The sequence below is a fragment of the Nannospalax galili genome, unplaced genomic scaffold (genome assembly GCF_000622305.1).
Source record: "Nannospalax galili isolate Female #2095 unplaced genomic scaffold, S.galili_v1.0 scaffold788, whole genome shotgun sequence".
Taxonomy (NCBI): domain Eukaryota; kingdom Metazoa; phylum Chordata; class Mammalia; order Rodentia; family Spalacidae; genus Nannospalax; species Nannospalax galili.
The window spans coordinates 2,485,390-2,506,194 of NW_008359996.1; the positions used below are offsets into that span (position 1 = coordinate 2,485,390).

Consider the following 20,805-nt stretch of genomic DNA (forward strand, 5'->3'; position numbering starts at 1 on the left):
TTATTCTTAATCATTTTTCATTTTTTGAGACAGGGTCTCATATAGCCAAAGCTGGCCTTGAACATGCTGTATATCAAGGATGACCTTGAACTTCTGACCCTTTGGCCTCCCCTACCTGAGTGCTGAGATTACAGGCCTGCACTACCACATCTGGTTTGTGAGGGAAATTGATCCCAGGGTCTCAGGCATGCTTGGGAAGCACTGAGTTACATCCCCAGCTCTGGAAGAGGGATCATGAAACAGCATTTTTATAGAACTATAATAATTTTTATCCAGAATGTATATATATTAAATAAGAAAAACAAGCCAAAAAATGTATATTATATGTAACTTGGAGGTTACCGGGGAGTCCACTAAGGGAACAACGCCAAGGTGCTCTAGGCCTGCTCTTTTTAAAAACTTAATTGCTACCGGGCTTGGTGGTGCATGCCTTTAATCCTAGCACTCTGGAGATCCCTCCAGAGTGGTGATCCAGGCAGGTGGATCTCATCCAAGCCAGGCTGGTTTACATAAGGAGTTCCAGGCCAGCTGGGGCTACAGGGAGATCCTGTCTCAAAAAGACAAAATACACAAATAAATAGATGAGTAAATTTTATGTATAGGAGTGTCTTACCTACATACCTACTATGTGAGTACACCTATACATGCAATGTTAACAGAGGCCAGAAGAGGGCAATGATGACTGTTAATTGGCATGTGGGTGCTGGGAACCAAACTGAGGTCGGGAACTGCACTTGCATTTGCCAGATTTATTTCTCCAACCTGTGGATGGCGTGTGATTCCATGAAATCGGCTAAACGGGAATTCCAGATGAGGTACCCTCGGTTTGCCCAGTGCCCGGCCAATCACGGCCCTGGTTATCTTGCTGACCAGCCGGCAGTCAGTCACAAGACGCGGGAGTGGACAGAAGGTCTCCGGCTTCCGTAGTCTGTGATCAGTCACGTGCCTCCCCTCCCCGAGAACTGGTGTCACATGACCACCTCTTAGGCACCATGGCGTCGGCCGTGGTTCGCCGGGGCTGAGTGACAGGCAGTGCGTCGTCGTAGGACCCGGGACTAGGTCCTTTCCGACCCTGTGTCCCCAGCACCACCTGCATTGCACACGTTCCCTCCGCATCTGCCAAGACTGGAGGGAATGATAGGGCCCAGGGCCCTTCCCAGCCGTGCTAGCGGCTTCGGGGCCAGCTCCTAGTCGCTGGTGGGGCGCACTCTGCTCGCCTGGTCCAGCCTCTTGCCCTCGCAGGTCCCTCGGGACCATGGCGGGGTCCGACACTGCGCCCTTCCTCAGCCAAGCGGACGACCCCGATGACGGGCCAGTGCCTGGCCCTCCGGGGTTGCCAGGGCCCGTGGGGAACCCCAAATCCGGGGAGCCCGAGATACGGGACCGGGAGGGGCTGCAGCGCATCACCGGTTTATCTCAGAGCCGTTCGACCCTCATCGTGGCGGTGCTGTGCTACATCAACCTCCTGAACTACATGGACCGCTTCACGGTGGCAGGTAGGGACGGGAAGGAGGAACACAAAGGGAAGGGAGCAGGTGTCCAGGGTCGGGCCGCCTCTCCCGGCTCTTCCTGAAGGTTTTTCTTTCTAGGCGTCTTGCCAGACATCGAGCAGTTCTTCAGCATCGGAGATAGTAGTTCTGGCCTCATCCAGACTGGTGAGTGGAGGCTTCTGGCCACAAAGCAGCTTTTCCTTTCCTGCCTCACCGGGGCCTACATGCAGGCCTGCCTAATGAGGGCTTATTGGCCAGAACCAGGAGGTGTTAGGGCTGTCCAGCCGAGCCAGGACATCACATTTGCAGAGGGAGTCAATGAATGATAGATTAAATCTCAGTTCTCCCACTTACTGTGTGATGGGAGGCAAGGCACTTACCCCTTCCATGCCTCATTTTTCTAGGCTGTAAGATGAAGCTAGTAATAAAATAGGCTACTTCTTAGGACTTATGTGAGGACTAAGGAAATATCCTGTTTGGCACATAGTAGACACTGGTAAATAATGGCAGGAGACCATGAGGTTGCTGGGGAGGCAAAACCAGGGCCTAAGTCTTCCTTGCCTTCCTTCTGCCTTTCACTTTTCAAATGTTTCTGAGCACCTACTATGTGCCAGGCCCTAGAAGTAGGACTATGGACTATGGCAGGACAGTGTTGCCTTGAGTCCTTCCCTCAGCTGAGGAATGGGTGTTGGTATTCCTGTTTGTACTGGAAAGAATTATCTGCATTTTTATAAGCAAACTGGAGCTTGGAGAAGAGTTAGAACTGTGCCAGGGTCACATGAGCAGGTAGAAACAGAAGAGCAATTTGATACCAGGCCAGGGAGGATCTGGAGGTATTTAAACCGGGAGAAATGAAAATGGGATCATAGGTCAAGGTAGTGTTGAATTAGAGAAGCAGATGGTGCCAGAGGGCCTCCTTTATCCCCCTTTTCATTCAACCTGTTAATTGAGCACCTGCCTTGTGCTGGGCTGTGTGGTGAGAGAACATGTCATGGCAGTAACAGGAGCTGATATTCTGTGCCCGAGGGGTTAATTAGAATGGGCTAATTTTCTGCATAGATAAGTGTTAATAGAAGAAAACAGTACATGCACTGATGGGGTGGGATGTGAGATAATCTGGGTAGGTCTCTGAGTTGGAATTTGAAGCAGTTGAGCTTTGTGGAGCTCAGGAGAAAGATGAAAATGTTCCAGATAGTGGAGACATTGGGTCCTGAATCCCTATGGTATTGACCTTGGCAGCTGGGCCATGGAGATGGAAAGAGGAAGAGGCTGGATCAGATAGGGCATGGTGGGCATGGTGTGGAATGTGGGTTTTGTTTTAGGTTGGGTGGAAGGGGGAGTATATCAGCTGGAAATTTTGGGAAGCTTGTGAAGATGGAGCTGTGTCATCCCTCTAGCAGGGAGCTCTGATGGACTACAGGGTTGGGATGTGGATGGTGACATCAAGTGAAGAGGAGGGTGGGGATCTTGGCTTTAGGCATTTCTGCACCCTTCTCCCCAGCTGGAGCAGGAGTGGTTGGTGGGGGACAGGGGCCAGGGGACCTGGATTGGGCTGTGACTCTCTGCTTCCCCCCAGTGTTCATCTCCAGTTACATGGTGTTGGCACCTGTGTTTGGCTACCTGGGTGACAGGTACAATCGGAAGTATCTCATGTGCGGGGGCATTGCCTTCTGGTCCCTGGTGACACTGGGGTCATCCTTCATCCCCAGAGAGGTGAGGCCCTGAGTTCTCTCCCCATCCCTTCCCCATCAATATTTGCTGCTGCTCCTTGGAGTCATTTTGGATTGAGCTTGGGGAACTTCTATAGCTTCCTTGGTCTTGCCATCTTATGCCCTTTTCTTGCCTGAGTTAATCTGCCCACACCATCCTCTTCCTTTTTCTTCTAGAACCTTCTTTCATCCATCATTTCCCTCTTCCCCTAACTCTTCCACTCTACCCCTCAGTATTCTTGTTTTCTTCTACCATTGAAAACCTCCGTGCAGACAGTCCTCATCCTTTCCCCTCCCTGGTGGGACTTACTGAAATTTCCCTCTTAAACCATGAATGAACCAGTGTGGGTGAAAGAACAGCAGGGCGGGGCGGGGCAGCTGTCACTTGGCTTGCACTTCCTAAGTTCACTCACCCTTGAGTGCTGCCCCTGCCACTTTATTAGATCTTCTGTTGCCAAAGTCGGCAGTTCTCCTGGTTACTCATTGTGGCTCTCTTTCTAGTGTTGTTCTTGCTAGATCTCCTGGGAGCCTCAGGCGCATTGGCCCACATCTTCCTTCCTAAAACCCCCAAAACATGGGATGCATGCTGCTAGCTTCCCTGGCTGATGACTTCTTTGCTCCTTTGAAATACTTCCCATCTGTTATTACTCTGCCCCAATCTCTGTCCTTAGCTCCAGGCCATAGTACCCTCAGGTGATCATACACCCTGTCCTTAGCTTCCGGTGTCTTTGGTAAGCAAATAACTCCCCACCTAATCGTTATTCACCACTGGGATGTCTTAGGTGGGAGGGGAAAAGTAGAAATGAAGATTTATTTTGTGCCTACCTACAAGTATCATACAGTCCTCAGAGTAGCTTTGTGAACAAACTGTTGTTGTTCCCCCTTTTGTAGATGAGGAAGCTGAGGCTCAGAGAGGTTAAGTTATTTTCTCAAAGTCACAGCTAGTAAGTGGAGCCAGGATTCCAGCCAGGTCTGTGTGATTCTAAGCCCAGACCTCTTTGGCTGTTCCTGTTGTCTCTCCAGCACTAGCTCCAGGGTGGGATGCCACCTGGAGCTAGTGCTCCTGGAGGCCAGCTCCAGGGTGGGATGCCACCTCCCCCATGTCTCCTTTCCCAGCGTTTCTGGCTGCTCCTTCTGACTCGGGGCCTGGTGGGGGTCGGGGAGGCCAGTTATTCCACCATTGCGCCCACCCTGATCGCCGACCTCTTCGTGGCAGACCAGCGGAGTCAGATGCTCAGTGTCTTCTACTTTGCCATTCCTGTGGGCAGGTGAGTTGGCCTTGAGCCTGGTGTGGGGCACAAGGGCTGGGTGGGGCATTTGACTGACCAGACATCCCTGCTTCCTCTTGCCTTCCCCCAGTGGTCTAGGTTACATTGCAGGCTCCAAAGTGAAGGATGTGGCTGGAGACTGGCACTGGGCCTTGAGGGTAAGCCTGGTCATCGTCTGGGGACTCAGCAACATTTTCCAGATCCACCTTTCTGACCTTCAGATATTCCTTTTCTTAAAACACATTTTGTAGCTGGGCGTGGTGGCGCACGCCTTTAATCCTAGAGGAGGAGGCAGAGGCAGGCGGATCTCTGTGAGTTCAAGGCCAGCCTGGTCTACATAGTGAGTTCCAGGACAGCTGGGGCTACATGGAGACCCTTTCTCAAAAAGACCCAAAAAAACCTCTTAAAATTATATTTGGCTGGGTGTGGTTGTGCATGCTTTCAATCCCAGCACTCAGGAAGCAGAGGCAAGCAGATCTCTCTGAGATCAAGGCCAGCTTGGTCTACATATGGAGTTCTAGGCCAGCTGGGGCTACAGGGAGACCCTGTCTCAAAACACCAAGAATAAAAAATAAAAATAAAAAAATTTTATAGTGTACACGCATTCGTGTGTGTGTGTGTGTGTGTGTGTGTGTGTGTGTGCATGTGCACGCCCACTCAGAGAACAACCTGAAGGAATTGGATTTTTCTTTTCACCAGGGATCAAACTCAGGTCATCAACCTTGGCAGCAAATGCCCTGTTTGTGGCAGTGTTCACTCTGTTGAACCTACAGCAAGCTTGGCTGGCCTCACTAAGGATCCATGTACTAGAAAAATCTTGCTTGCAGGTGACAGAAGTCCACGGTTAAACTGAGAGCCCAGAAAGGGACAGTATTGGCTTTCCTAATGGAGAGTTCAGGTGAAGCTGGATCTTGAACCCCCACTGGGCCAGGATCACTCTTAGCTCAAGTTTCCTTTCCTCTCCATTAACTTCATTCTTAAGTGCTTGGCATCCCAAGTGATCATCTTTTAGTTGAACAACTTGGGTACCTTAGATCCTTGACAGAAGTCAAGGATGGTGTCTGATTGGATTCACATGTGTACTATGAAATCAGTCACTGAGGGTAAGAGATTGACAATTCCATTGGTTAGGTCTTAGATCCAGTTTGAACCATGTGGAATGAGAGAAATTACTCTGTGTGTGTGTGTGTGTGTGTGTGTGTGTGTGTGTGTGTGCGCGCGCGTGCGTGTGGGGGGGGGGGGGGTCCCTGAAAAAAAAATCAGAGTGCTGTTACCAAGGAGTAGGCAAAGTTAGGCTTACAGAAATGGGGTGGTCCCTGTGGCAGCCAACTTACCACATTTCAGGCTTAAATGGTGTGTATGATCTTGGGGACTGAGTTGTCCATACCCCTCAGTCTCCTTAACCCCAGAGGTTCCATGTGTCCTTTTTCTGAAGCTTGCTCTTTCCCCAGGTGACACCAGGTCTAGGGGTAGTGGCAGTTCTGCTGCTGTTCGTAGTTGTACGAGAACCCCCCAGAGGAGCTGTGGAGCGCCACTCAGGTTCACCGCCCCTAAGCCCCACTTCATGGTGGGCAGATCTGAGGGCACTGGCACGAAAGTGAGTTTAATCTTTTCTTTTTCTGCATCTGAGGCCTTGACATGGGGCTGGAGCCTTTATGTTTAGGTTGTGAGCCTGAGCCTTTAATGGCTGACCCATCTCTCCCTCCAGCCCTGGGACTAGAGTCTTAAATGGGTGTGGGTCAAGTTTTCTGTTCTGTCAGGCCATATAGGAACCCAGGCACTGTTAGCAACTTGTGGCATTTGCCTGAGTTGCAGGCCCAGATCACATCCAACTTCTGACTATAAAATAAGCCAGGGAGGGAGGAGGTGTGTCTTCTTACCAGGTCACGTCTGTGGGGTCTGACTTCTTCCCTCCAATGTCCATAGTCCTAGTTTCATCCTGTCTTCCCTTGGCTTCACTGCTGTGGCCTTTGTCACCGGCTCTCTGGCTCTCTGGGCCCCGGCTTTCCTGCTGCGTTCCCGTGTGGTCCTGGGAGAGACCCCGCCCTGTCTTCCTGGAGACTCTTGCTCTTCTTCTGACAGGTACCCCTCTGGGGCTGGGCTGGGTGACTACGTGTCACCAGCTGCGTCTGCTCTCAGAGTCTGTGTCTGGTTCTGAGAACTGTATGATTGGGTAACACATGGGCCCTGGGGTTCTGTGCTGGACAGATTTGGGTATGAGGGCAGTTGGGGTGGACTGTCTTCTTCTCTGGGACAAAGGGCCTTGTAGGAGAGGGACTAGTCTCTCTTTTCCCCACCCTACCCCTAGTCTCATCTTTGGGCTCATCACCTGCCTGACTGGGGTCCTGGGTGTGGGCCTGGGCGTGGAGATCAGCCGCCGTCTTCGCCGCTTCAATCCTCGGGCTGACCCACTGGTCTGTGCTGCTGGCCTCCTGGGCTCTGCGCCTTTCCTCTTCCTCTCCCTGGCTTGTGCCCGGGGTAGCATCGTGGCCACCTATGTGAGTATCTACTAGGGGTCTGGAAGGTGTCTGGGTATGTATGGGGTAATCATGACCAGAGCAGGACTGGGATCAGCCAGCTTAGTAGTTTGGAGTAGACTGGAGGAGGAATGCCTCATTTTGAACCTCAGGTCTGGCCCTCCCAGCTGGGTGATGGTGACAAAGCAGCCTGGTCTTGTGCTGTTTTGTATGTGAGACAAGACAGATGGAAGCAGCTGCCTTGGTGGGGTGTGTTAAGTAAGTTAATGGATGAGCCTGGTTCATGTGCCCTACCCCATCTACTACCCAGATTTTCATCTTTATTGGAGAGACCCTGCTGTCCATGAACTGGGCCATTGTGGCTGACATTCTGCTGGTGAGTAACTGGGAAGATACAGGTCAATCCACAGGCTGAGAGCAGGGATTGGGGTTAGGAGGTGACACTTGATCTGAACTCTGGTCTTTACCCTTCTTCAAAATCCAGCCCTATGAGTACTTCAGAATTCAGCCACAGAGGGCCTTTTGGCCTGGCTTGCCTTAGGTCTGCCTGGCCTTCACCCTAGTCATACATTTGTCTTGGGCCTACATTGGGCTTTGACTCTGGTCCCCCTGGAACCCCTACTGAGCTTCCCCCCCCCACCCCCCAGTATGTGGTGATCCCCACCCGACGCTCCACTGCTGAGGCCTTCCAGATCGTGCTGTCCCACTTGCTAGGTGACGCGGGGAGCCCCTACCTCATTGGTCTGGTAAGTACTGTCCTTGGCTGGGATGGGATGGGGGACCTGGTACTCCCTAGCCTGGCAGGTGGCTGATGGCCTGAGCCTGGGTGGATGGGACAGCCTGGACTAGTTAGGCAGTGGCTGCCTGTGCCTACCACTTCCCACCTTTGGCCTGTTGGGCAGGAAGGATGTTGTCTGAAGGTTTTACCCATGAGGGCCAAACTTTCCCCTTCCCAGGCTCCCAGGCTCTAATTTTCTTTTTTCTTGGTGTTAAGGGCCTCCCATCCCTGGCTCCTCCTTGGATCTCTACTCTGTCCTCCCTGCAGATCTCTGATCGCCTCCGCCGGAGCTGGCCCCCTTCCTTCTTGTCTGAGTTCCGGGCCCTGCAGTTCTCACTCATGCTCTGTGCTTTCGTTGGGGCGCTGGGAGGTGCTGCCTTCCTGGGCACCGCCATGTTCATTGAGGGTGACCGCCGAAGAGCCCAGCTCCATGTGCAGGGTCAGTGAGGGCACCTGTCTGCTCCTCTTCATGGTACTACCTGTCTGTCTGTCTGTCTGTCTCTTGGCCTAGGCATGGGCACTCCACATCTCAGTCCACAGCTCTTCCCTCCACTTGGCCTTGAGTCTGTCAAGCAAGCTGATCAGTCTTTCCACCTGAGTGCACAGTTCTGGTGGTTCTTGGAGCTGCCCTACCCATGTCCATTGCTAGTTTGTCATCTTTCTGGTCGTATATGACTAGCCTTGGCTCTGACCCCCTCCTGCAGGTCTTTTGAATGAGGTGGGGCCTACAGATGACCGGATCGTGGTACCCCAGCGAGGCCGCTCCACCCGTGTCCCTGTGTCCAGTGTGCTTATCTGAGGAGCTGTTTCTTACCTATCCACACATGCGCCACAGCTGGCCCTGGGCCCACCCCATGAGGTGCCCAGGAGAAACCCTATCTGGCCCAGGTTCCAGGAGGAAGCCCTCAGCTTTGTCCGAGCTTCCAGACACTACATGGGCAGCCCAGGGAAGAGATAAAGGTCCAGGAAAGGGGGGCCCTCGGGGTTTGGTGCTATTTGTAATGGAATAAAATTTTTAAGCAGACCTCAAGTGATTGCTTGTCTTTCTCTGGGTGCCAGTAATCCACGGGCTGAAGGGAATGTGTCTAGCCTTAGGGCTTCCCAGTGGCTTTTGGGTCACCCTGTGGGTAAGTCCCTAGCTTCTGGGTTGGGTGACCCAGAGGGAGGACTGCTCTCTGAGTGAGCTGGCTCAGATGTGACTGTGACTCACTGTGCTCCCCTGGAAGTCGCCCTCCCAGTAGGCAAGCCTGAGAGGTGGGGGTGGTGCTGCTCTGCTCCACAAGATCCCGGTTAGAATGTCCCTGTAGTTTCCCCAGCTCCAGGGATGGGGAGGCCACAGCTGGCCAGTCAGGCCACAGCTGACTGGGCTGGCAGGTGCCTGTCCCTTCCTGGAGGGGTTGCTCATCCAGCAGCCATAAGCCCTTCCTGCACATAGCCCCTCAGCCTCCTCCCCCTTCCCACAACTGGGTGGGGGTGGGTGGGCAGGGGGCAGGCACAGTCGGCTGCGGAGCCTGATGATTTCCTGCCCTCACCCGGCCCTCACCACAGCTTCCTGTCGCACGCGGGCGGTGAGAAGGAGAGGCGGGTGGGAGCAAGCCAGAGGCAGGTACGCCTGGGCACAGGGATCAGGCAGGGGGTAGCTGGGGTCAGGCCATGCAGTGGGTGACTGGTGCCCCAGGCCCTGGGACTAGCATTTTCCAAAGCCAGCAGTGATCTCAGCTCAGCCCAGCAAGGGAGTGGGGTCCGTGAGCCCCAAAGGAGGACACAGCTGCCTCCTACCAGGCCCCAGGCTGGGGCCCACGCAGCCCCACTCCCTGGCTGCTGCTCTGCCTAAAGGGGCTGCAGTGCACCTGGGCCTGGGGCAGGCATTCTGCAGATGGAGGCAGACACTCTAAGCCCCCTGACGCTGGGCCTCCTCCTGCTGCCCCTCTTGGCCACGCTGCTGGTGGCGCTGTGTGTGCGTTGCCGTGAGCTGCCAGGTAAGTAGGGAGCTATGGGGTATGGATGCTGGGCACCCCACCGGATCCTCCTTCCCTAGCCCCTCATTTCCTCTAACTGTCCCTACCTCAGTCCTGTTCCTAGGGACTCTGAGGGCCCCTGTCCCCTGTCCACCCTGATCCTGCCTCACTGGCCCTTTCTCTTTTCAGCCTCCTATGACAGTGTTTCCACAGAGAGGTAAGTCTGCAATCCTGTCCCCCTTGTGTTTCTTGTTCCCATGGAGGGCCTGGGGTTGGGACCTCTCTTGGCCCTGTACCCAAGCTGCCTCTTTCTTGCCAGTTTGTCTCCAAGGAGCATTCTCATTAAACCACCTCGTGAGTAGTGTCCCAGGCCTACCTCCAGGGTGCGGGAGGGTGTGTGTGTTTGTGCCATTTTCCAGTCCCTCCACTCTAGGCTGCCCATGAGGCCTTTATCTGGGGTGGGATGGGAGGCGGGAGCCCCCAGTTTGTCCAGAGCATGGGTTTCTAGGGATATATCTGCTCTTTGAGGCCATGAGCAGGGCGGGGTGATGGTATCTAGACTTGCTCCCTCAAGCTTGATTCTGTGTCCTCAGAAATAACTGTCCCCCGAACACCTGCCACTTCCTATCCTCCTGTTATTTCCTTCCCACCCTTGAGGCAGCCAGACTTGCTTCCCATCCCGTGAGTACCAGGAACTCCCAGTTCCTCTGATGCCTCTTCACCTTATAGGATGGGGGACGCTTTCCCTGTTGTAACCTTTTTTGCCCCAGAGCCCTACCCAGACATGATCCCTGAATTTTGACTCTCAGGAGATCCCCACAGCCCCCCGGGGGTACCCACCGGATGCCATCTTCCCGGCAGGATTCAGATGATGGTAAGGGTGCAGAGGGTGTGGGGGGGTGCTGGCGGGGCAGAAGACAGGCCTAGCCTTAGCTGACTCAGTCTCCCTCTCTCTTCTCTCTTTGAAGCCAACAGTGTGGCGAGCTACGAGAACCAGGGTGGGTGTAGAGTCTGGGGTACTGGGCTGGGTGGGGAGCCTGGGGCCTGTCCTGGGTCATGTTGACCCCGTATCATCACTCGTAGAGCCAGCCTGTGAGAATGTGGATGAAGATGAAGACGAGGAAGACTATCCCAATGAGGGCTACCTGTGAGTGGCTGGGTGGGAGGCAGGGGTGAAGGTCAGGCACTCTTGCTCACCCTCCTCTTTCCTTTCTTCCAGAGAGGTTCTTCCTGACAGCACCCCAGCCACCAGCCCTGTTGTTCCCTCTGCCCCTGTACCCAGCAACCCTGGCCTTCGAGACAGCGCCTTTTCCAGTGAGTCAGGGTTCTGTCTGTCTCCTTCCTCATGTGCTGTGGGCTCCTGCTCTCTTCCCTCTCATTTCCTTGATGATCGGTGCCCTTCGGTTTCCTCATTCAGATACTGGGCTCCCTGTTCTTAACTTCAGATTTTCTTGCCTTTCCTACCTCTTTGTTTTATCATTTTATCTATTTGAGAGATTTTCTTGTTCTGCTAAAATTTCATTTCTCAGATGGATATGTTGGCACACACCTACGATCCTAGCATTAGAAGGCTATGGCAGGAGGATTATGAGTTTGAGGTCAGCCTGGGCTACATGATGAGACCCTGTCTTTAAACACCAAAACAATACCACCACCACCACCACCACCACCACCAAAGAGAACAGCTAAATTTCATTTCTCTTGCCCAAAAGCTCTTTCTCGGTTTCTCGGTGTTCTTTTTACGTAGCATCCTGTTCTTGTTTCTTGGAAGCAAGATCATCTAATAAATGTCTAAGGACTTTAAGTAAAGGCTGTCTCTCCTTCCCTCTCCTCTCTTCCCCCACTGTCTTCCACTGACTGTGCTCCGAGTTTCTTTTTGGCTGCTCTCTTCTCTGCTTTGGTTATTTTGTTCGTTTGGTTTTCGAGGCATGGTCTAGCTAGGTACCCCTGGCTGGTCTGCAATTCGCTCTCACTTTGCATATTAGACTGACCTTGAACTCACTGAAATCTTCTGGCCTCTGCCTCCTGAGTGCTGGGATTAAAGGTGTGCGCCACCACACCCTGCTTTAAAGGTAGCTTTATGCGATGTTTTTATTCTTTGCATGGTACGGAGTTTTTCACCTGTGGTGGCACACCAGCACTCAGGTTTAGTTTAGGAAGACTTAATCTGCCTATATTCACCTAGGGCTATTGTACTCTCACCCTGGCTCCATTTGTAATCCAGATAATTGGCCACTTCTTTCTGAGGTCCAGACTGTTTAAGTGTGTCTTTTCATTCATTCATTCATATCATTCATGCACTCATTCATTCATTCATTCATACTAGGTATGTCTGCTGGGTTATGTTATAGGGTCATATCATTCATGCACTCATTCATTCATTCATTCATTCATACTAGGTATGTCTGCTGGGTTATGTTATAGGGACTTAGTCAGTTTGGCAGACTTGTAATGGTAACTCCTCTGGCCTCTACACTTGTTCATGGGTATGTACACTTGCATACACACATACACCCCTCCTCCCAAAGATGTTGAAAGAGCTACTATTTGAGGACCTATTTCATGGCCTATTAGGATCTCATGCTGTATAAAATAAAACCTCACAGTTCCTGGGTGCCCTGTGCTACTTTCCCTCCTGTGCTCAGTTCTGTCTCTGTATTATGGTGGGGTTTATTTATTCATTTGTATTGATTGGCTGATGTAGTTTTGCTGCTGTGATGCCCAGGCTGATCTTTACCCTTACTGAGCTCAAGTTACTTCCTGCCTTTGCCTTCTGAGTGGCTGGAGCCATAAGCATGTGCCACCATGCCCAGCTCTAGGTTTATTAATAGATATTTAATAACACTTAGTGTATGACAGACTATTTGCAATTTACTGTTTTAATCCCCATAATAATCCTGTGTGACAGGTCCTGTTTTGAACCCTTTTTATAGATGAGAAGCTTCAGTCACAGAGAGTTTAGGAAACTTCTCTGATCCCTGCTTCTCAGCCTGGGGACTGTGCTGGAGTCCTATTCCGTCACTTCGTTTCCCCACTACCATTGGTCCAGTGGATCCCTTTCTGCCTCCATGGCCCTTGCCCTTGTCCAGGCAACTACCCTTGCTTTTCCTATTTCCTCTGTATCCCTGTGGCATTGGCTTGGGGCAGGTTGGGTTCGAGCCTCAACCTGTCAGTATTCAGGAACTTGGAGATCTGAGTTGGTGGGGGGGGGCATGCTTTGGGATTGGTGACTGGCAGAGGGTCTTCTGGTGACAGCGCTGCAATGGCTTTCCCACAGTGGAGTCAGTGGAAGATTATGTGAATGTCCCTGAGAGTGAGGAGAGCGCAGAAGCATCTCTGGGTAAGTGACCCTGCCCATAGCCCATTCCTACCTTCCATGTGGCCTTCCCATGGCCGTCCCTCCTGCTGACCTCTTTCCACAGATGGGAGCCGGGAGTATGTGAATGTGTCCCAGGAACTACAGCAGGAGACCAGGGCTGAGCTGGGTGTGTACTGAGGTGGAAGGGGCAGGAGCTGGGGAGCTGCCTTGGGCAGGTAGCCTACAGGCTTAACACCAAACGTCCCTTCCTCTTCCTTCCCCTCCTAGTCACCTTGGATTCCCAGGAAGTAGAGAATGAAGAAGAGGAGGGAGAGGAGGAAGAGGAAACCCCAGATTATGAGAACCTGCAGGAGGTTAACTGAGATTCTGGTGAGCAGCCTCTGTCCCCAGACTGACTGGAGCCTGCCAGATTGGGCCCTCCCTGGAGGACCCCTTCCTGGCCGCCCTTTGTACTCTGGACCTAGGCACATCCTTTGTACTCTGGATTCCCCACTGGTCCATGACCTCCTGACCCCCATCCTCCCTGTCTCCCCTCCCCTGTTGTGTTTCAGCTTCAGCCACCTGTCCTGGTGCTGGCCTTGCTGGGAGGCCTGAACTAGGCAGTTGGGAGTGGCTCTGGGGGTTCTACTTGAGCCCTGCCTGGACAACAGCCTGAGAATATCCCCTAACTTATTGTCACTTTGGGGTCCAGTCTGTGTCCCCCAATACTCTGCACCTTCAGACAAAGCCTGAGAATGAACCTCTGTAGTCCCAGCTATACCATGTCACGGAATAAAGGCCACTGTGGCCCACAGTTTTCCTGTTTGTTTTTGTTTTTTTTTTTGGTTTCTTTTGACAGGGTCTTGCTATGTAGACTAGGCTAGCTCCTCCTGCTTCTGCTTCCTGAGTGGTGGGATTTTGATGGTGCTAGAGCATGGTGTGGGGCACCTCTGGGTGGGAAGTGCACACCAGCAGCAAGATCTTCCTTGACGACCCTCTTCTCTGTCCATAGAACGAGGGGCTGGCCCTCTCTGATAACCACAGTAGGCTCTCTTAGCCCTTTCCTTTTGGTGGTTCTCAGTGAAACTTCTTCACAATTATCTGAACAAGTCAGGCAGGGGGTGCACATATGTAATCCAAGCTATTCCAGAGGAAAGTAGGAGGCTTGCTGGCTCCCAGGAGTTTAGGGCCAGCCTGGTTCACATAGTGAGAACCCATCTCACCCCTAAAAATATGACTGAGAGCTGGCTGTGGTGGTACAATCTCAGCATGGGGGTTGGGGGGACAGAGTCAGGTGGATCTCTGAGATCCAAGCCAGTTATATATATATATAGCGAGTTCTGGGCCAGCTGTAGCTAGAGGGAGACCCTGTCTCAAATAGACAAAAAGAAAAAAGTGACTGAGGCAATTGAAAATTTCATGTGGGGCCAGTGCACTTCTATGCTGCTGTGAGGGTCCACAGCTGCAGGTCTTGCTGTGGTGCCAGCCTGGTTGGTTTGGGGGTGGGCAGTGGTCTGTTGAATCTGGTTGTTTGCCTGGCCTGCTTCCATCTCCCATATCCTGGGACCTCCCTTGGTTTCCTTCAGGGTCCACCCTTCTCCCAGTTCCACTCTGTAGCTTTGGAGGCTGCCAATCCAGACCTTTACCCTGGAAGGTGAGCCTGTTCTTTCCCGCACTGTGTCATGTTCAGCCAGGGCCTATGGCCCACTGGGCAGTGGGAGCTGCCTGGGATTCAGGTTTGATCCCAGCTGTTACTGAGCTAGGAGGATGTGGTTCTGAAGCCCTCTCTTGGAGGGCCTGCCTGTGAATGAAGCCATGGGGAAGGAGAGGGTGGCTAAGACATGGCCAGTTTCCTGAATCTAATCACAGATGAGCAAGAAGACCTCCACAGCTTCCTGGTCATGTGGGCCAGTGAATGACAGTGTGTCTGCAACCACCTTGATGGAGTGTCTGTGTTATAACTAATGATGCTCTCTTAGGTACACAGAGACAGTTGTTCTCCCTGGCTTGCAACAGTAGTAAGAACTGCAGGGTAGGCACTGCTCTCATTAATCACTGACTTCCCTGTTGGCAGTTATGTCCAGGCTCTCCATTTTGCAAGGTAAGGAAACAGGCTCAGAGAGGTGAGGTGACTTGTTCAATGATGCACAGTCAAAAAAAAGTGTCTCTGATCAGAGCTGGGCCTCCAGAGTCATCACTGCTGCTTGCTGGCCTCTTTAGTCTGGTTACTTTGCAAAATGCTGACTGCTGGCCACTGAAGCTAAGACACTCAGCTGGAGCAGACTGGAGAGGGAGGGTCTGGGAAGCCTGGGCATAAACTGATGGTCTTAAATCCTGTTGTAGGCAGTTGGCGGGGGTTCAGGGGTGGGTGGGTGGGTGGGTGGGAGATAGGACTAGGCAGCGATACCAAGAACAGTTTACTAGCGAGCTATATTGACACACTGCCTTGCTGAATGATCTAACAATCAGTAAAGCTAAAGATTTTCAGGTTCTTTGCTTAGTGGGTTCCTGAGTAGAACCTTTGCCAATTTAGCAGATTACAGGCACAAGCAGCGCAGGGCAGAGGCAGTAGCCACTGCAAGTAGAAGGCAACGAAGCTACCCATCACTAGAGAATGCTTGGGATACAGCCACATGGTGGGACAACAGCAGCCGAGTGAGTCAGGCCCACCAGCAAGATAGGTGCCACCCACAGAACATGCCTTGAGACAACAAAGGAAGCTGTATGTGTCATTAAAGATGTGGAACGGGTTGTGGATCCCTCATCTGAAGGGCTTGGACCACAAGTTCCAAGTAGATTTTGGATTTCTATTTTTCATATTTGGATATCCTGGGAAAAGGATCCAAATGTAAACATGAGATTCATTTACATTTCATATGTACCTTATACATTTACCCTGAAGACACCTTTATGCATTAGTTTTAGTGCCACCTGCTTTTTGACTGCAACCTGCTCCATGAGGTCATGAGTGGATTTTTTACTCAGAACACTATGTCAACATTCAAAATGTTTCAGGTTTGGGGGCATCTCAGACTTCAGATGTTTGGATTAGGGATGCTTTCCTTGTGTCTATCATTTAGGGACACATAGGTAATAATATCAAGGTAGGTGTAGGAATCAAGTGAGAAATACTAAATTCAGGACAGAGTTACTTTGGGTAGAGGGAGAGGAGTTCAACAAAGGTCTCAACAAGCTGCAATTTGGAATGGAGGTATAAATCAGGGATAGAGTACTAGTGCACTCTAGAAGGCCTGAGTTCAATCCCCAGCACTGCCCCTCTTCCAAAAATGGGGGAGGAGAGACACAAGTGTTTGATCACTTTTTAAAAAATTCTTTTCTTTCTTCTTTCTCTTTCTTTCTTTCTTTCTTTCTTTCTTTCTTTCTATTTGTGTGTGTGTGTGTGTATGTTTCCTGCATGTATGTAAGTGTACCCATGTCATGCAATACCTGTGGAGGTCAGAAGGGGGCATTGGATCTCCTAGAACTGGAGTTACAGATGGTTGTTAGCTGCCATGTGGGTCCTGGGAATCGAACCCAGGTCCTCTGCAGGAGCAGACAGTGCTCTTACCACTGAGCCATCTCTCCAGCCCCTTGATCACTATTCTTGAAGTGTTTTCATATCTGGGTGATTTCAGAATAACTAAGATCAAGAACTAGGAAGGAATGGATGGGCACTGTAGGAGACAGTGAACAGTAGGCTACAAATCACTGGTTGATTTGTGACAGTTGGATAAATTGCCTGGATGAATTGAAGTGCTCCAGGCTTTAGCATATAGTAAGGTCCTGAGGTGTGCTTGAGGAACTAAAAGAAATGCTGTGTATTGAGACTGGAGAAGGCACAGAGATGGGGCTGAAAGCTTTATCCGGAGACTATGGGCAGCCCAAGATGACATGCTCAAGTTTGTGTTTTATTAAGTACCTCTGACTTGGTTGTTGGGGAGGCTGGATATGGAACGCAGATGGACTAGGGGTGGGGAGAGCACAGGAGACTGTTGGGGCAATCCAGGTTAGAATAGCAGGGACCACAGTGATGGGTTGGCCATAGGCTGGGAGGCATGGGGAGTACAGAGTGTGACTCTGATTCTTGCTTTGGTGGTTGAAGGTGTTGAGTGACATCCTTAAGTCACTAAATTTTTCTATTTGTGTTTCTTGGCTCCTGAAAGGGGGTGTCACTGGTTGTTTACACCAGTCTTGAACCAGGAGGGATGATAAGTGAATTCAGTGACATTTGTGGGACTGGGCTGGTTGGTGGGGGAATCCCTACAGAGGAAAGCTGTGAACCAGATTCTTCTTGGATTCTGTGTTGGAGAAAAGGTAGACTTAGTAAAGAAGAGAGAACATTTTCCAGAATTTCTGGGGAAGGCATCTTTTTGCTTCTAACAGTCACAGGTAGGTATTGGCTCCCTTGACTTCCCTTCTCTCAGAAGTAGATTTGGAAGGAGAGCCCCAGTGTTATGTGGTTTATGTGTGAGGCAGTCTTAGAATATACTAGTAGAGGAGGCAGGAAAGGGGGTACTTAGTAAGGACAGCCAGCTACCAGGAAGGGCCTCTGGCAGCTGGTGTGGAGGACACTCCACAGAGGGTGTCAATAACCCCTCTTTCAGAAGTCAGTAGTCGAAGGCTGCTTGTGGGTGGTGTGAGTTCTCCTGAGTTCTCCTCAAGTGGGCTTCTGTGGCCAGAGCAAGCCTTGGGGCAAAGGAAGGCAGGGTCTGGCAGTGGAGACAAGCCTTTGAAACATTCGGAGAGGTGGGCTTTGTGGACAGGACATTCTTGTAGTGACTCCTGCAGGAGCCTAGACTTTTTGTGACATTTAGGGCAGTCTTTCCCAAAATGCCCAGTGTGACCAGAGTCCTGTGAGAAATTTCTCAAGAAAGGCTTCCTGGGCTGGGGGTGTGGCTTGGTGATAGAGTGTTTGCCAAGCATGTACAAGGCCCCACAATCCTGAGCACCACAAAAGTCTTAATACACAGAGCAAACAAAACATTGAAAAACTGGGCTGGCCAGATGGCTTAGCAGGTAAAGGTGCTTGCCATCAAAAGAGACAACTTGACCTCAATCTTTGGGACTGCATGATGGGAGGAGAGAACTGACTCCTGCAAGTTATTCTCTGGCTTCCTGGCTTCCACATTTGTACTTTGGTGCGGTGTCTGTGCCTGCACACATACACATGTTGGGGAACCCTGCTGCTAGGGTTGTATTCCTCCATGTCCGGATAGCTCTAAGGGGCTCAGCACTATATGGAAGGACTCCCCTTCTCAGCGGGGGGCCTCCTGCTCTCTGTCTGACTTACCTGGAAAGCACCGCCAAGCACAGATGCCTGACCTTATTTGGAACATGACCTTTGGCATAGTTACCTGGAGTAAAAACTGCCCCCAGGTTTTTTTCTATATGATAATTAGGCATTGCTCGTCGGATGATAGGAGCCTACTGCCACATGTAAGTAAAGCATACTGTGAGCACCTATCAGCTGAAGCATTGGCTACTGCCTCCACACTATATTTTCCCTAACCCCCACTGAATAAACGGAGATGTTTCATTGAGTCTGGAGCTGTTTGTATCACTGAACCTGCCTCCCCAGAAGGGCTTTCTTCTGTCAGTGCTCACTGGCCGTCCTGACCCCGTTCGTCACTTCTGCTCCCTTTGTCCTCATGGACCGGTGGCCAACGACCCACGAGGGAAGGGAGAGACCCCACATACACACACAGAGTAAATTTAAGAAAGCAAAAACACCCCAAGAATTCTTGCAGAATCAACATGCAGCCACTTCCCCAGAGTTGGGATGGCAGGTGTGTCTCACCATACCTGTCCCAATTTTGTCACTGGATTTCTGTGGGACTTGGGAACCTTTGAGGATACACATGTTCAGGAGCCAGAGGCCCAAGTCATCTGAAACTCTTCTCTCTCTTTTCTCTAATTTTAAAAAATTTGTGGTGTGTGTATGTGTATGTACTTGTGCCTGTGGAGGCTAGAGGTTAATGTTCAGTGTCTTTTATCATTCTTTACCCTATTTCCTATTTTAAAAAATTTATTTTATATGTATGAATGTTTGGCCTGCATGTATATAAGTGCATCTTTGTCATGCAGGAGGAGGCTAGAAGAGAGTGTCAGATTCCCTGGAACTGGAGTTAAGGATAGTTGTTAGCTGCCACATGGGAGCTGCCAGTGTTCTTAGACATCTCTCCAGCCCCCCCCTACTTTCTATTTAAAAAAAAGACATTTATTGGCTTTTAAAATCAAATTTTTGTTGTTGTATTGAGACAGGGTCACCCTGTAGCTCCAGCTGGCCTGGAACTCATTATGTAGACCAGTGTTGGGAGCTATTAATCCATTATGTACATTGAGCTGTGGCAGGCTTGCTTGTTTACTTAGAGTTTGTGTTTTGACCTAATCTGCCAAGTCAGGAGGAATGTGTTTATATGGTGGAGTTCACAACAAGTATTTGACCCCCAGATACAGGTGGGAAAAACAGCTGTTGAAACTGAGTTCTTCTGTATAAAAAGGCGGAGCTGAAATAAACAGGGGCTGCAGTCTCTACTGACAGCCCTCCCAAGTATCTTTTCTCTGTCTCTTGTTTTTTCTTTCAATCCTCACTCCCCCTTTCAGGTACTGTCCGTCTTGGCTGGCTGGCACCAGCAGACCAGGCTGGCCTTGGGCTCACAGAGATCTATCTGCCTGCCTCTGCCTTCCAAGTGCTGGGATTAAAGGTGTGTGCCACCACATGCAACCTATTTATATTTGTAATTGTATCTATTTAATTATTGTGAGCACTATTGGAGGTTAAAGGATAACTTGCAGGAGTTAGTTCTCTCCTTCCACCATGTGGGTCCTGGGGATTGAACCTTGTTGTCAAGCTTGGCGGCAAGGACCTTAACCTGCTGTGCCATCTCACCAGCCCTATTTCCTGTTTTTTTGAGGCAGGGTCTCTCACTGAACCTGGGTCTCACTGATTGGCTAGATGGGTTGGCCAATGGTGCCCAGGAATCTTTCTGCATCTGCTCCCCCTCTCCTCCAAGCACTGTGATTACAGGCAGGCTGCCATCACACCTGGCTTCTTATACATGTACTAGGGGTCTGAATTCAGGCTTTCATGCTTACCCAGCATGCACTTTACCCACCGAGCCATCTTCCCAACTCTCAGCTCTCTACGAATCCATCTTCACATAGCAGCCTGTGTGGTCATAGAATGGGTCTGGCAACTTTAGGGATGGCATCCAGGTTCCCATGAGAAATGTGCCAGCATCCGCAGCAGAAGCCCTGAAATTATTCTGATTGGGCTATATTGGGATACAGATTCCCCCAAGCCAAGCGCTGGCCAGTAGACCTCTATGTGCTGACCCACTTAGGCCTGTTACTGTTGCATATTCCACTCTCAGTCTTAGGGACTAGAAGGTTCCTGAAGAAAACCAGCAGCTGACACGCATACATTCCACACTTACTGTGTGAGTCACACCACACTCACATCACCTGGAAGTGTGGAGTATGAGAAGCCTCGTTCTGTAGCCAAGGAAACAGGCCCAGGAGGTTAAATGGCTTTAAGGCCACACGGCAAATTCTAAAGTTATTAACAAAAGCACAATTTACTTTGAGGCAGAGGGAGGGAGGCTGTATACTGTTAGAGGTCAGTGAAGGAGAAAATGAAGGCAAAACAAAAGAAATTCACAGGTGTTAGGATTTTGCTTTACACATGGGCTTTTGCAAGACAGCTTGGGATGAGAGCCTTTCTCTGCTGGGACTACTCAACCAGGAGGACAAAGGCCCAGAGCTGCTAGGGACTGTAATGAGGGGCTCAGCCTCAGAGAAGGCAGCAAGGAGGTAAACAGCAGGGAG

At 51.0% G+C, this 20,805-nt stretch overlaps 2 protein-coding genes across 3 annotated transcripts; both read left to right on the forward strand.

The window, feature by feature from the left end:
• The first annotated feature begins 958 nt into the window (after positions 1-958).
• Spns1 (sphingolipid transporter 1 (putative)) lies at positions 959-8,746 on the forward strand. 2 transcript variants are annotated; one of them, XM_008823972.3, is made up of 12 exons: positions 960-1,496; positions 1,590-1,655; positions 3,067-3,203; positions 4,316-4,467; positions 4,559-4,625; positions 5,919-6,064; positions 6,394-6,549; positions 6,776-6,965; positions 7,255-7,320; positions 7,592-7,690; positions 7,990-8,161; positions 8,427-8,746. In XM_008823972.3, the coding sequence occupies exons 1-12, from the start codon at positions 1,256-1,258 to the stop codon at positions 8,519-8,521; spliced, it is 1,587 nt and encodes a 528-aa protein (XP_008822194.1). In that variant the 5' UTR covers positions 960-1,255; the 3' UTR covers positions 8,522-8,746. The 2 variants fall into 2 exon arrangements, with proteins under 2 accessions (XP_029414924.1, XP_008822194.1); XM_029559064.1 differs by lacking the exon at positions 7,990-8,161 and having other exon boundaries at positions 959-1,496.
• Positions 8,747-9,340: 594 nt separating this feature from the next.
• Lat (linker for activation of T cells) lies at positions 9,341-13,783 on the forward strand. The gene is made up of 12 exons (XM_008823973.3): positions 9,341-9,701; positions 9,870-9,897; positions 10,000-10,034; positions 10,274-10,361; positions 10,490-10,554; positions 10,649-10,678; positions 10,764-10,827; positions 10,900-10,994; positions 12,958-13,020; positions 13,103-13,165; positions 13,267-13,368; positions 13,551-13,783. The coding sequence occupies exons 1-11, from the start codon at positions 9,599-9,601 to the stop codon at positions 13,359-13,361; spliced, it is 729 nt and encodes a 242-aa protein (XP_008822195.1). The 5' UTR covers positions 9,341-9,598; the 3' UTR covers positions 13,362-13,368; positions 13,551-13,783.
• The last annotated feature ends 7,022 nt before the right edge of the window (positions 13,784-20,805 follow it).

Excerpts from the sequence above, each read along its gene's own strand:
- Spns1 (XM_008823972.3), top strand. The coding sequence starts at position 1,256 with ATGGCGGGGTCCGACACTGCGCCCTTCCTCAGCCAAGCGGACGACCCC. Across the intron at positions 6,065-6,393 it reads CTGAGGGCACTGGCACGAAA|TCCTAGTTTCATCCTGTCTT; the intron begins GTGAGTTTAATC and ends CAATGTCCATAG. Across the intron at positions 8,162-8,426 it reads AGCCCAGCTCCATGTGCAGG|GTCTTTTGAATGAGGTGGGG; the intron begins GTCAGTGAGGGC and ends CCCCTCCTGCAG.
- Lat (XM_008823973.3), top strand. The coding sequence starts at position 9,599 with ATGGAGGCAGACACTCTAAGCCCCCTGACGCTGGGCCTCCTCCTGCTG. Across the intron at positions 10,555-10,648 it reads CCGGCAGGATTCAGATGATG|CCAACAGTGTGGCGAGCTAC; the intron begins GTAAGGGTGCAG and ends CTCTCTTTGAAG. Across the intron at positions 13,021-13,102 it reads GAGCGCAGAAGCATCTCTGG|ATGGGAGCCGGGAGTATGTG; the intron begins GTAAGTGACCCT and ends CTCTTTCCACAG.